This window comes from Pelodiscus sinensis, chromosome 1 (genome assembly GCF_052426305.1).
Source record: "Pelodiscus sinensis isolate ZL-2025 chromosome 1, ASM5242630v1, whole genome shotgun sequence".
Lineage (NCBI taxonomy): Eukaryota > Metazoa > Chordata > Testudines > Trionychidae > Pelodiscus > Pelodiscus sinensis.
Window position 1 is genome coordinate 357,110,798 of NC_143052.1, and position 15,167 is coordinate 357,125,964.

General features: G+C 49.2%; 1 protein-coding gene across 1 annotated transcript; it reads right to left on the reverse strand.

The window, feature by feature from the left end:
- Positions 1-1,403: 1,403 nt before the first annotated feature.
- On the reverse strand, positions 1,404-6,953 carry LOC149526113 (olfactory receptor 52E4-like). Its single transcript, XM_089773473.1, has 2 exons — positions 6,009-6,953; positions 1,404-1,493 (listed from the first exon to the last, which is right to left on the reverse strand). The coding sequence occupies exons 1-2, from the start codon at positions 6,951-6,953 to the stop codon at positions 1,404-1,406; spliced, it is 1,035 nt and encodes a 344-aa protein (XP_089629599.1).
- Between the last annotated feature and the right edge of the window lie 8,214 nt (positions 6,954-15,167).

Here is a 15,167-nt window from a genome sequence, read left to right on the forward strand (position 1 = left end):
GCATATTTATACCTGCCTCTGGAAATTTCCACTCCATGCATCTGACGAAGTGGGTCTTTGCCCACAAAAGCTTATGCTCCTACACTTCAGTTGGTCTATAAGGTGTCACAGGACTCCTCGCTGCTTTTGCAGATTCAGACTAACACGACTACCCCTCTGATACTTGGGGCCGAACTGAGTCTCAGCAGCTGTAGGTGAAATCTGAGGGAAAGTTCTTAGTTGTGTGGGAAAAGTGGCCTTTTCCTTTGTGAGAGTGGAGCAAACTCACCCCCGTGACAAGGGCTCTGGGATGTTTAATGGCCGTGCAGAGCAGAAAGGACCCCGGACTGACTCTATCCTACAATGCCCACGTAGCCATGGGGGTGTGGAGCAGGGGAGCCCCTCAGCAAGAGCTGTTACCTGTGAGTGCTGAGAGGGACGTGTCTTCCCTGGGAATCCCCCTCAGGCAGCAGCATCTCACACCTCTCTCAGCCCAGCGTATGCAGCAGCGTCCCACCGAGAGCCAGTACAATGGTGTGCATGGTTTATAATACAACTCTGCCCAGTCCCAATGGGATTGGTTCAGCCTGTAGGGGAGAAACAGCATCTAGATGTAACCAGGCTGGAGACCAGCCTGTCTGGGCTTCTGGGCTATTTATCCTGCTATTGGAGTAAACAGCCAGTAATGGTCATTTCCAGAGGGAGAGAACTCCTGGGCCCTGGCCTGAGTCAGGGAGGAATTGGCTGCTCGGTGTATTTGTGTGTATTTAACTATTGTAATAGTTTAGGAAGAAAATTAGGGCTAATACCTAGGTCTGCGCAATGTCTGATAGGCTGTCAGTGCTCAGGATGGATGGGTGGATGTTAGACTCACAGATCTGGAGGCAGAAGTCAAGGGGAGAGATGAACCCTTTGTGCAAGGCCACGGAGCTGTCACCAAGGGGTCAGAGATCAGCAGTAACTGTCATCACGCTGTTCAGGAAAGTCACTATAGACATGTCCCCATTGCACAGATAATCTAACTGAGGCCCAGGGAAACACGACTTGGCCAAAGTCACACAGAGAACGATTGGCACGTGACGGAACCCAGAGTCCTGACGTCCCTGCTAGAAAACTCGGCTCCCTTTCTTTCACGAGTGTTGAGAAGTGTTGCACACGCCGGAGCTATCCCAGCTCTGTTCACCCCAACGTACAGCATCCCAGAGACGTTTGCCTGGGTCGTGTCTGTAAGTTTAGCTGTGGCACCCTCTGGACTGCTCTGCCCATCTGTTGGTGTATTACACGCCACCGGCCCTACGGCCTCCCAGTTGTTTCTTGCCGGCAACTCCAACAGATGGAAAGAGGGTGGTAAGAGAATGGGCATGAGCAACCCAAACAACACAAAATACAACCAATACAATGTGTAGGTTACTGGTTTGTTTTTCTTATTCAAGTGTGTCCTCATGCCAGTTCCAGCACAGCTGACTTGTGAGTGGTACAGGCAGTCCCCGACTTACGCGGATCCGACTTCCGCACTTACGAACGGGGCTTTCTCGCCCCGGAGCTCACAGGCAGCGGGACCGCCCAAAGCCGGGGAGGCGCGGGACTCCGCCGCCGCTGCGGCTTTGCTCCCTGTGTCCCTGGTCTGCTGGAGACGGTCCCCAGCAGACCAGAGGCACCGGGAGCAAAGTGGTAGCGGTGGCGGGGTCCCACGCCTCTGAGGCTTTGCCACAGCAAAGCCTCAGAGGCGCAGGACCCCTCCGCCTTCCCGGCTTTGTTCCGGGTGTCCCTGGTCTGCTGGGGACTGTCTCCAGCAGACCAGGGACACCGGGAGCAAAGGGGCAGCGGCGGCGGAGTCCCGCGCCTCCCCGGCTTTGCCAGAGCAAAGCCTCAGAGGCGTGGGACCCCGCCGCCGCTGAGGCTTTGCTCCCCGTGTCCCTGGTCTGCTGGGGGGGGGGGGGGCGCAGCTAGTGCGCCCCTCCCCCCCCAGCAGACCAGGCTTTTGTTGTGGATCCTGGGGTAAAGCAGCTGGGGTGCTGCCGGGTTGGTCCTGCAGGAACCTACCTGGCAGCCCAGCTGTTCTGACCCAGGCTCGGGATTCAGCCGCTGTTGAAACTGATCAGTGGCTGATTCCAGTAAGCTGGGGGCAGAGCAATTCTGCCTCCAGCTTCCTGTAGTCAGCCCCTGATCAGTTTCAGCAGCAGCGGCTGAATCTGGAGCCAGTTCCGACTTGCATACAAATTCAACTTAAGAACAAACCTATAGTCCCTATCTTGTGCGTAACCCGGGGACTGCCTGTATTCCCAAAGATGGGCTGAGAGTTCATGATCGTGCCGGGCGCAGAACTGTTCTCCCTAAGCCAGCATCATCTTGGGCATGCTGGGGAAATGGGTAACGAGACATAGAGATGTAGATTGGTGACAGCTAGAGACCCTCAGACATTGTGAGTTGGCGCATGAACCAACAGGAAGGCCTGCTCCCTCATGAGTGCACGTTTACCGTGGCTGGTGGAGGATCTTTAGCCAGATCATCCTACTAACAGAGACAATGCAGGGTATGAACCCAGATGAACCCCTCTGAGTAGGAGTTCCAACCTCTCTGCCAAGGCCACAAACAACTGTGTTAACTTGTGACTCATTCTAGTCCTGTCGGAATTTGTTTTATTTAATCGTTCATTTACTGTGTGGTATTATGAATGTGCTATAGCATAAATGTTCACGTGGGTGTGTCTAGACTATATACCTCTGGCACCAGAGGCATGTAGATTAGGCTACCCAGCATAGGAAAATGAAGCGGAGATTTAAATAATCACCGCTTCATTTAAATTAAAATGGCTGCCGTGCTGAGCTGATCAGCTGTTTTTCGGCTCAGCGCTTGTAGTCTGGATGCTCCACAGTCGACATCAAAGGCATTTGTCGACCTCCCCGTTATGCCTCGTGGGATGAGGTTTACTGGGGAGGTGGACAAATGCCTTTTATGTTGACTGCGGAGTGTCTAGACTACCGTGCTAAGCTGACAAACAGCTGATCGGCACAGCACGGCAGCCATTTTAATTTAAATGAAGCAGTGATTATTTAAATTGCCACTTCATTTTCCCATGCCGGGAAGCCTAATCTACATGGCTCTGTTGCCAGAGGCATGTAGTCTAGAAACACCCTGTATAGCAATTAGAGTTAATTTGTAGTATTAAGGAAGTACAAGGCAAGTCATCCTAACTATGAACTATGCTGGAGATATGAGTCACAGATGCTGAAACTCAAGAACGTGGGGGTTAAGGCCTGCACAATTTCAGTCAAGCTATTTTAGGCACTGGAGACAGGACGTGATGACATGTGTGACTAGAATACGTCCCGATGCCTTAAGATTACAAAAAAGAGGCACTAAGTGACAATATTGCACAATTTTACCCCAAAGTATTAATATTAGATCTTAAAAATCCCATACAGGCCCATGTGTCTCAGACACGTGTAGCTTGGCTCTGTGTCGATGCTAGTGAGAATAAAGAGAACATACCCAGCCTAGATATAATTGATGTCTCTCCTAACTTTCCTGGGCTCACAGATCAGCCAGTGACAAGAGGCTCCAATGGGCCTGCAGAGAGGAGGCCGGGGAGACGCCTCAGGACTCAGCAGGGAACGTAGGCCAATGTGCATGGGCTGAACTCTAAGGCTCCCAGGCCATTGGATAGGCAGCTTATGGGTGGGATGTGTGTATGTGTAGGTGGACACTACTCAGGGGGAGGAGAAGGGAGCAGACGGCCAGGGGGGGTCTATGTGCTGCCACCCCCTATTTCCCTGCATGCTGTGGTTGCCCCCAGAAAACCACAGCTTGCTTGGCAAAGACAGTGTGGGATGGGGGCCACCACGTAACCACCTACCAGGAGTGCTCCTGAGCCCCCCAACTGGGAGCTTCCCAAGACACACACACACACACTCCTTACCATGAGCCCTCCTCCCCCACACACCTCAGTCCCCTGCATGGGGTCTCTCACACACTTCAACCCCCTGCCCACCCTACCCCCTACCTCCCATATCTCAGCCCCCTGCATTCCACCGACTTCTGAGAGCTACTGTCATATTGCGCCCCCTCAACCTTGAGCCTCCACTACCTGGGCCGGGCTGCGATACGATAGTACCTGTCAGAAATGTAAGTCCCTGAGAGCAAGCCCCATACCCCTACATGCTGGGGTTCCCCCCCAGCTGCTGTGGCCCCTTTCTCTCTGGAGTGGCGCACTGGGTCGCCCCACCCTGCTCTCTGTCATGCTCCCCCGCAGGCGTGCGGCCGGTCACTGGACGTGAGCAGTTACCCACCCAAAACGGCCTGAAGAATCTGAAAGGGTTTGTAGAGTTCTACCAACCCTCTGTGAAAAAGAGGAGACCAAGTGGGAGATATGAGAGACCAGAGGTTCCCAAACCGTGGTCTGTGGACCCCTGGTGATCCGTGATGGTACTGTCGGGGGTCTGTGGAAAGTGTAGGAAAGGAAAAGAAAAGTAAGGAACAGCCCCACCTGGGACTGGGACTTGCCATGAGACGAGTCTCGCCCTGGGCTGGCCATTGGCGACCAGACATTTGCATGCTGCCTCCCACCCTCGGGATAGGATACCCCAGGAGGCACCATCCCTCCTTCACTGCCATCTGCACTGCCTGCTCTGTGACAGCCCTCTCCCCCAATCCCATGGTGGTCTCAATCCTTACTTTCCTTTTCCTTCTTATCCATGGCCGGCCAGGAGTGGAGTGAGGGACAGAAGATGCCTTTTGCCATAAGCACCTCCTCACCGTAACTTCCATGGATGAGCAGAGGATGGAGAGGGCAGGAACTGAGGAAGCAGTGGAGGCCAAGGGACATGTTGGCTGCTGCTTCCTGCCGCTTCCCAAAGCTCCCCTTTGGGGGGGGGGGCTGTAATGTTTAAACAGATTGAAAAGGGGTTCGTATGCTAGAAAAGGTTGAGAACTGCTATGACAGAGGTCTATAAAATCACGACTGGTTTGGAGAAAGTGAATAAGGAAAAGTGAATTACTTGTTCCCATGATATTACAACTAGGGGTCATCCAATTAAAATAATGGGTGGCAAGTTTAAAACAAACAAAAGGAATTTTTTTTATGCAGCGCACAGTCAATCTGTGGAACTCCTTGCCAGAGGATGTCATGAAGAAAAGAAATTTAAAAGGGTTCAAAAAATAGATAGATTCACTGAGGTTAGGTCCATCAATGGCTATTAGCCAGGATGTGTAGGAACGGTGTCCCTAGTCCCTGTTTCTCTGGAGGTGGGTGACAGGGGAGGGATCACATGAGGATTCCTTGTTAGGTTCCCTCCATCTAGGGTACCTGGCATTGGCCACTGTTGGCAGATAGGACACCGGGTTAGATGGACCTTTGGTCTGGTCCAGTCTGCCGTTCTTATGTTCTTACAGACGTTTGCAAGTGCGTGAGCCTGAGTATGCCCTAGCTGGAAGTGAGTACACTTTTGTATTGTCTCGTTTGTGTCAAACATGGTCAGATGGCCTTGTAGCCATGGATTTGTTCCCAGGCACTGCCTCTTAGTTACCCGGTGCCTCAATGAGCCTCACAAAGAATCTAGTTAATCTAGCTCAAGACCTGTCCCTGACTTGTACCACACACAGCTGTGATTAGTACTTGTGCGGTGAAGTAGCTATAGGAAAGCCCACCTCGGGGAAGGGGAGGGGTGAGGCATCTAGTATCGGCACTAGCTGGCTGGGACTAGGGACCCATGTGACCTGAGTGACAGGCACCGGGCCTGAACGATGACCATTGACTGGGAAAAATCACTTGGATGTGCCTGATCCATGAGCCATTAACAGTTCCTCTTCATACCTCTTTTTTATTAAACCTTCCGTTTGCAGTTAAAGGTCTCCCCACAGATCGGTTCCCCAGTGAGTTACACGGGCACAGCGCAGTAAGGCCATGGAAGTGTTGACTTTCTCTATGAAGGCCCAGTGCGCAATACAAGGAAGCAGGCCCTGTACCACGTTACCTACCACTTCTCCGTCAGCTCTGTCTGACAGCCACAGACACGGGGAAAAAAGTTGGCTCCTGTCTGAGTAAAGAGCCGGAGTATCCGGCCCCGTATATATTTGATCCTCATCCCATAGATGATGGGGTTTAGCACGGGGGGCACTAGCACATGCACATTGGCCATAAGAATGTGGAAATGCAGGGCCATGTTGTGGCCAAACCGATGCATGAGAGCAGAGAAAATCATGGGGACGTAAAAGGCCATGATGGCACAGAGGTGGGAGCTACAGGTTCCAAAAGTCTTCAGCCGGGCGTCCTTTGTGGGGAGTCTGAAGATGGCCCTGAGGATCTGGACGTAGGATATGGCAATGAAAAATATATCCACAACAAGCAGAAATAAGACCACAAATAGGCCGTAGTAACTACTGATGTGCGTGTTGGCGCAGGCCAGGTTCACCACAGCTGTATGCCCACAGTACGTGTGAGGGATGACAGTAGTTCTGCAATATGGCCACCGACTTGCAAGGAAAGGATACGGTAGTACAAGCACACAGCTGCGCAGCACCACGGCCAGGCCAATCTTGGTGACTCTGGTATTTGTCAGGATAGTGGAATGTCTCAGGGGATGGCAGATGGCCACGTACCGATCCAATGCCATGGCCACAAAGATCCCAGATTCCATCAATTGGACAAAGTGAATAAAGTACATCTGGGTGAGGCAGGCACTGAAATTAATCTCCCTGGAGTTGAACCAGAAGATTGCCAACATTTTGGGCAGGACGGACGTGGACAGGACCAGGTCGGCGACGGCCAGCATGCAGAGGAAATAGTACATGGGCTCATGGAGGCTCGGCTCCCTCTTCACAATGAACAGGATGGTGAAGTTCCCCAAGATTGCTACGACGTACATGGTGCAATAGGGGATGGAGATCCAGATATAGGCAACCTCCAGGCCAGGAATGCCCAGCAAGATGAAAGTGGAGGGATTGCTCGTAAAGTGGGTTGTGTTAGAATCAGACATGGAGTAGGGCAGGTGTCCAATTCTGAGATAGAACGACGTCTCCTACATGTAGTATACGCTCCTCTGTCTTCTTGTATGCTCCCCGGGTCTACGGTGATGGTTGTAGTATAAAAGCCTGGATGGAGAGATAAAGTTAATTTGAGAGACCATGTGCACTGCTGGAGGTTGTTCTTGTAAGTGAAGTAAATCGGTTGCTCGTCAGCCACTAACACATGATATTTTCATTATTCATAGCCTTCGATGTGAATATTCAAGGCAGGGGAAATTACAAAGCCAATTTTCCCTGACATTGACATTGACATTGACAATTTCACATCCAACACTATAAATGGGAAACATTCACCATGACTCAGTAGGTGTTATTAATACAGGTCCTACAATTGGCTGGTAATAACTTTGCTGTTATAGATACTGTTATTTCCATTTCAAATCATCTGATGAAGTGGGTGTTGCTCATGCAAGCTCATGATCTTGTGTATTAGTTAGTCTCTACGATGTCACTGCTGGATGGGGGAAGCAATTTGGAAATGTGGGAAAGGGAATTACAATGGAAATGGAAAGTTATAAAAATTGAGAAGACACTAAAAAATATCAAAGAATAAATCCATGTTTGGCCGGGCAAAGGAACACAGAAAAGCGGCTCTTCAGCATAGAACAACAGAAATCCTAGGAAAGAGACCGGACAATGTCGAGAGGGGAAAAGGAAACATATATTTGCTTTGCCTTTGGAAAGAAGCGTACAACTGCGCATTGTCTAATGTGGTAGGTGCCATCATGGACTACCCATGTCCCTGTGCTAGGTATATTGGACAAACTGGACATTGTCTTTGACAAAGGATTAATGGACACAAACCAGACATCACAGAAACACACAGAAATATGGAGGGGAACATTTTAACCTGCCCGATCACTCTGACATTTATTTAAAAGTAGCCATTTTTCTATAGGAATTTCAGGAACCAATTACAGAGAGGGGGGCAGAAGAGGAATTCTCCGATGGTGCGTCTATCTAGCACCGTAAACTCAGAATAAGATATCTCGAATTTAGTTTAAAATAGCTTATTTTGAAATTTGGCACATCTAGTCAGCGCTTAATTTTGAAATAACACACTTATTCGAATAGTGATAGAAATGTAGCCGTGTTAGTCTGGGGTAGCTGAAGCAAAATGCAGGACAATGTAGCACTTTAAAGACTAACAAGATGGTTTATTAGATGATGAGCTTTCGTGGGCCAGACCCACTTCCTCAGATCAAATAGTGGAAGAAAGTAGTCACAACCATATATACCAAAGGATACAATTAAAAAAATGAACAAATATGAAAAGGACAAATCACATTGCCGAACAGGAGGGGGATGCAGGGGGGGGGGGGGGAGGAAGGAAGGTAAGTGTCTGTGAATTGATGATATTAGAGGTAGGGAGAGTGGGATGTTTGTGAGTTAATGGTATTAGAGGTGATAATTGGGGAAGCTATCTTGGTAATGGGTGAGATAGTTCAAGTGTTTGTTGAGTCCTTTTTGGAAAGTGTCGAATTTTAACCTGAATGACAGTTCAGAGGATTCCCTTTCAAGTGCAGATGTAAAAGGTCTTTGTAGCAGAATGCAGGTGGTTAAGTCATTGAGAGAGTGTCCTTTCTGGTTAAAATGGATTCGCCAAAGGATTAATGCCCACAAAACAGATATCAGACAAGATCACAAAGAGAAAACAGTTTCTTGCCATTTTAACCAGAAAGGACACTCTCTAAGGGTATGTCTACACTACCCCGCTAGTTCGAACTAGCGGGGTAATGTATGCATACCGCACTTGCTAATGAAGCCCGGGATTTGAATTTCCCGGGCTTCATTAGCATAAGCGGGGAGCCGCCATTTTTAAATCCCCGCTGCTTCGAACCCCGTGTAGCGCGGCTACACGGGGCTCGAACTAGGTAGTTCGGACTAGGGTGCCTATTCCGAACTACCGGTAACGGTAGTTCGGAATAGGACCCTAGTCCGAACTACCTAGTTCGAGCCCCGTGTAGCCGCGCTACACGGGGTTCGAAGCAGCGGGGATTTAAAAATGGCGGCTCCCCGCTTATGCTAATGAAGCCCGGGAAATTCAAATCCCGGGCTTCATTAGCAAGTGCGGTATGCATACATTACCCTCCTAGTTCGAACTAGGAGGGTAGTGTAGACACACCCTCAATGACTTAACCACCTGCATTCTGCTACAAAGACCTTTTACATCTGCACTTGAAAGGGAATCCTCTGAACTGTCATTCAGGTTAAAATTCGACACTTTCCAAAAAGGACTCAACAAACACTTGAACTATCTTACCCATTACCAAGATAGCTTCCCCAATTATCACCTCTAATACCATTAACTCACAAACATCCCACTCTCCCTACCTTTAATATCATCAATTCACAGACACTTACCTTCCTTCCTCCCCCCCCCCCCGCATCCCCCTCCTGTTCTGAAATGTGATTTGTCCTTTTCATATGTGTTCATTTTTTTAATTGTATCCTTTGGTATATATGGTTGTGACTACTTTCTTCCACTATTTGATCTGAGGAAGTGGGTCTGGCCCACGAAAGCACACTTATTCGAGCCATCCCTTAACGCTCGTACTACAAGGTTTACTGGGATGGTGAAATAGTGCACCTGTTCTTTCTAAAGATATGGGGTGGCTTCTGTCCACAGAGGGTAGCCATTTCTGGTATCCCGAAATAGCTGTGCAGTGTAGATGTATCCTTCAGATGTGACTGTTACCCTGGGCTTGAATAAAGACATTAACTGGTTAGCACATACTAAAGCCGCTTTCTCCTGCCTTTAACATCTGCATTTCCACATGGAAAGCCATGTATGGGACACATCCAGCCCCACTTCCTTATCCTCAGTAACACAGGTCCTACAATTACCAGGAACTTCTGCTGTTATACATTTCTCTCGGTTCCTGTTAGTTCCACTCTAACTCATCTGATGAAGTGACGTTTGCGCACAAAAGCTCACGAGTCTATGTGTTTTGGTTAGTCTCCAAGGTAACCCAGGACTACTTGTTGTTCATGTCACCGAAGGTAGTGAAACACTTTCCACCCCATTTCCTGTCAAGGAGCGGGTTAAGCAGCATTTACAATAGAACCTTAGAATTCTGAACACCTGAGTTATAAACTGATGGAAGAACCTAACATCTCAGTCAGAACCAGAAATGCACAATCAAGAAGCAAGGCAAATATAGGGCAGCTCTCTGTTACACAGAAATTACCAACAAAAAAGAGAAAAATTAATAAAAATGTTAACAACAAATTGAAAAAATGGAATGGGATTCATTACAAAGGGCTAGGAATAGAGTTCAAGCCAGTCAACGCCATGGCTTATGGAAGATGAGTCATGTCCAAATAAACTCGATGGCATCAGCAGTTCTCCAGCCTTTATACTGGGGATCCCTGTCCCACAGCAAGTACCAGGGCATGATCCTCCTTATAAATTACAGCACATTTATACATTTAACACCATTAGAAATGCTGGAGGCAAAGCGGGATTTGGATGGAGACGGACAGTTTACGCTTTCCCTCTCCCCCCTCCGCCCCGCCTCAGTAATCTTCCAACCCTCCGACTCTCAGTTTGAAACCTCCTGCTGTAATGAGAGCACATATTTGAATATCCCATTGGGGGTACATTCTCAGAAGCAAACACATAAGTCACAGAGGGTGCTGGCATTCCTCTACTCGGTGCTGGTCAGATCTCTGCTGGAGTGCTGTGTCCGGTTTGGGTCACCGCTTTATGGGCAGATTATAGAGAATCTGGAAATGACCCCAAGTCCAAAGCTAAAGATCCAAGGGAGGGAACACAGAGCCTAGGAATTTACGTCAACATGTTTATTAATGATCTTGATGAGTGGATGAATTGCACCCTCGGCAAGTTTGCAGATGACACTAAGCTTGGGGGAGTGGTAGATACCCCGGAGAGCAGATATAGGGTCCAGAGTAACCCTGGAGAGCAGATATAGAGTCCAGGATTGGGCCAAAATAAATCTGATGAGGTTCAACAAGGACAAGTGTAGAGACCTGCCCTTGAGATGGAAGAATCCCAAGCATTGGTACAGGCTAGGAACGGACTGGCTAAGTAGCAGTTCTGCAGAAAAGGACCTGGGGGTTACAGTGGATGAAAAGCTGGATCTGAGTTAGCAGTGTGCCCTTGTAGCCAAGAAGGCTAATGGCATATTAGGCTGCATTAGGAGGAGAACTGCCAGTAGATCTAGAGAAGTGATTATTCCCCTTTATTCAGCTCTGGTGAGGCCACATCTGCGCTACGTCTAGACTGGCATGATTTTCCGGAAATGCTTTTAATGGAAAAGTTTTCCGTTAAAAGCATTTTCGGAACAGAGCGTCTAGATTGGCACGGACGCTTTTCCGCAAAAGCACTTTTTGTGGAAAAGCGTCCCTGACAATCTAGACGCGCTTTTCCGCAAAAAAGCCCTGGTCGCCATTTTCGCAATCGAGGCTTTTTTTGCAGAAAACAAATCTGAGCTGTCTACGCTGGCCCTTTTGCCCGAACGGGAGCAGCATAGTATTTCTGCAAGAACACTGACAATCTTACATGAGATCGTCAGTGCTTTTGTGGAAATTCAAGCGGCCAGTGCAGACACCTGGCAAGTTTTTCCAGAAAAATGGCTGATTTTCCAGAAAACTGGCCAGTCTAGACACAGCCCTGGAGTATTGTAACCAGTTCTGGGGCCCCCACTACAGCAAGGATGTGGACATATTGGGGAGAGTCCAGCAGAGGGTGACCAAAACAGATGGAGAAAAATGTCCCTCTCTGGCCTCAGAGTGCAGGACAAGAGGCGCTGCGGCCAAACTGAATCTCAGCAGCTGTAGGTTAAATCTGAGAGAAAAGTTCTTAGTTGTGTGGGAAAAGTGGCCTTTTCCTTTGTGAGAGTCGAGGAAACTCATCCCCATGACAAGGGCTCTGGGATGTTTAATGGCCGTGCAGAGCAGAAAGGACCCCGGACTGACTATCCTACAATACCCATGTTGCACTGGGTCTGTGGGGCAAGGGAGCCCCTCAGCCAGAGCTGGTACCTGTCAGTGCTGAGAGGGACGTGTCTTCCCTGGGATCCCCCTCAGGCAGCTGCGTCCCGCACCTCTCTCCGCCCAGCGTCCGCAGCAGCGTCCCACGCTGAGAGCCAACTGAGGACCATGCATGGTTTATAATACAACTCTCGCAGTCCCAGTGGGGTTGTCTCAGCCTCGAGGGAAGAAGTAGCGTCTGGATGTAACTAGGCAGGACATCTGGGCTATTTGGACTTCTGGGCTATTAATCCAGCTTTAGGAATAAACAGCAATTAAGAGCCCTTCCCACAGGGAGAGGGGAATTCCTGGGCTCTGGGCTGAGTCAGGGAGGAATTGGATGCTCTGTGTATTTGTGTGTATTTAACTATTGTAATGGATTAGGAAGAAAACTAGGAATAATGCCCAGGTTTGTATAATGTCTGATAACCTGCAAGTGCCCAGAGTAGATGGAGGCAGATGTCTAAGGGGAGATATTAACCCTTTGTTCAGGCACATGGAGCTGTCTCCAAGGTTTCATAGATGAGCAGTAACTGTCATCACACTATGAAGGAAAGTTACTTTGGGCATATCCTCAGTGTACAAATAGTCTGAGGCCTGGGGAAACATGACTTGGCCAAGCTCAAAGGGTACGTCTACACTATGGATGTGTCTAGACTACATGGCTCCATCAACGGAGCCATGTAAAGTACTTTACTTGACATAGTCAATGAAGCGGGGATTTAAATACTCCCCGCTTCATTAAAATAAAAATGGCTACCATGCTGTGCCGACAATCAGCTGAACTGGCACAGTGCGGCAGTCTAGACATGGCATGGTCGACAACGGAAACCTTTGTCGACCACTCCGGTATGCCTCGTGAAACAAGATTTGCTGGAGCGGTCGACAAAGGCTTCCCTTGCTGACCGCGCCGCATCTAGACTACCACGCTGTGCTGGATCAGCTGATTGTCGGCACAACACAGAGGCCATTTTTCTTTTAATGAAGCAGGGATTATTTAAATCCCCACTTCATTGACTATGTCGAGTAAACTTCTTTACATGGCTCCATCGACGGAGCCATGTAGTCTAGACACACCCTACGGGACCAAGTCAAATTAAGCTACACAACTACAGTTACATTATTTGCACAGCTGAAGTCGCAGTAATTTAACTCAGTTTTTGGCGCTGTCTACCATTCAAGAAGTCGAAAGGAAAACACTGCCTTAGTCTTCCCTCACTCCTTGTGGAAGCAAGACTACCAGCGTGGACCAGTGTGTCCCTTCAGTTCAAAATAGCTCTCTTAACTAGACCCAATAATTTGAACCCTGGAAATATACAGTGGCCGCTTCAATCTTCCTCTGTAGTGTCGACCTACCCACAGAAAATGATTGGCTTGTGATGAAACCCAGGAGTCCTGATATCCATTTTGGAAAACTCAGTTCCCTTTCTTTTTTAACTGTTGTTCTTTGCGAAATGCTGCACATGTGGCTTCTATTCCAGCTGCTAACACCAGCTGCTGTGAGCCCACCAGACCTGTCCTCAAGTCAAGTTCCAGGCCTTGCTTCTCATCTTCAAGGTAGGCCGTGGACTGTTGACTATGACTCTAGACTTCCAGTAACTGCACTTCTCTGGGGCTCTTGACACAAAGGGGAAGGTTTGTTTGCGCAGGAGAGGGACTTTCTTGGCCGATCAGTATAAAGCTGCACCAGGAACTCAATGAGCTCAGCTCTTAACAAGGAGACGATGCCAGATGCCCCAGAGGTAATGAACAGCACAAGGAATCATCACAGGACCCTCCTCCTGTCTCCTATTTCCAGCCTCTGACAAACAGAGGGTCACCATTCCTACTCATCCTGGCTAACAAGTATGGATGGGCCTATCCTCCATAAATTTAACTAGTTCTTTTTGAACCCTGTTACAACCCTGGGATTCACAACATGCTCTGGCAAGGAGTTCCACAGGTTAACTCTCCACTACATGAAAAAATACTTCCTTTTGTTTGTTTTAAACCTGCTACCTATTCATTTTGTTTGGTGACCCATTGTTTTTAAGTCATGGTGTAAGCTGGCTGGCTTAGTCCTGGGCCCCTGACCTGTTCTCAGGCCTGTAAGTAAAGGTCCAGTAGCCCCTTTCAAACCATGGGGCCTGAGGGCAGGGCAGGCAGCAATGCAAACCCAGTACCCCAGGCAGTAAGGCACTGGACCCTGGTGCAGGGTGGGGCAGCCAGGCAAACACAGTCCCTGAGAGTATGTCTACACTACCCCGCTAGTTCGAACTAGGAGGGTAATGTATGCATACCGCACTTGCAAATGAAGCCCGGGATTTGAATTTCCCGGGCTTAATTTGCATAAGCGGGGAGCCGCCATTTTTAAAACCCCACTCGTTCGAACCCCGTGCAGCGCGGCTACACGGGGCACGAACTAGGTAGTTCGAACTAGGCTTCCTCCTCGTGAAATGAGGAGTAACGGTAGTTCGAACTAGGAAGCCTAGTTCGAACTACCTAGTTTGTGCCCCGTGTAGCCGCGCTGCACGGGGTTCGAACCAGTGGGATTTTAAAAATGGCGGCTCCCCGCTTATGCAAATGAAGCCCGGGAAATTCAAATCCCTGGCTTCATTTGCAAGTGCGGTATGCCTACATTACCCTCCTAGTTCGAACTAGCGGGGTAGTGTAGACATACCCTCAGTTAGTAAGGCCCTGGAGCTAGTTTAGGGCACGGCAGCAAACCAAACTCAGTTCCACAGTCTGCAAGGCCTGGCCCCAGTCCATGGTGGGTCAGTAAACAAATTGGCTGTGTTGAGACTGGCCAGTTTTTCCAGAAAATTAGCCACTTTTCCGGAAAAACTTGCCAGCTGTCTACACTGGCCGCTTGAATTTCCGCAAAAGCACTGACTTCCTACTGTAAGAAATCAGTGCTTTTTGCAGAAATACTATGCTGCTCCCGTTCGGGCCAAAGTCCCTTTTGCGCAAAACTTTTGCGCAAAAGGGCCAGTGAAGACAGCTCAGATTTGTTTTGCGCCAAAAAGCCCCGATCGCGAAAATGGCAAGTGGGGCTGTAACAGGCGAGTCCAGTCTCTCTCCCTGTTGTCTCAGGTTCTCCGGTCAGCCCCTTGGTGATAGCACCCCGAGGCGGGGTAGGGGGGTCCAGGCTCACCCTCTCTCCCGGACCCCAACCCAGGGCCCTAAGGACA

Bases quoted from the DNA above. Each gene is read 5' to 3' on its own strand.
- LOC149526113 (XM_089773473.1), bottom strand. From the start codon at position 6,953: ATGTCTGATTCTAACACAACCCACTTTACGAGCAATCCCTCCACTTTC. The intron at 1,494-6,008 runs GCCAACTTTTTT...CCCGTTCGTAAG, and splicing joins GGCTCTTTACTCAGACAGGA to TGCGGAAGTCGGATCCGCGT.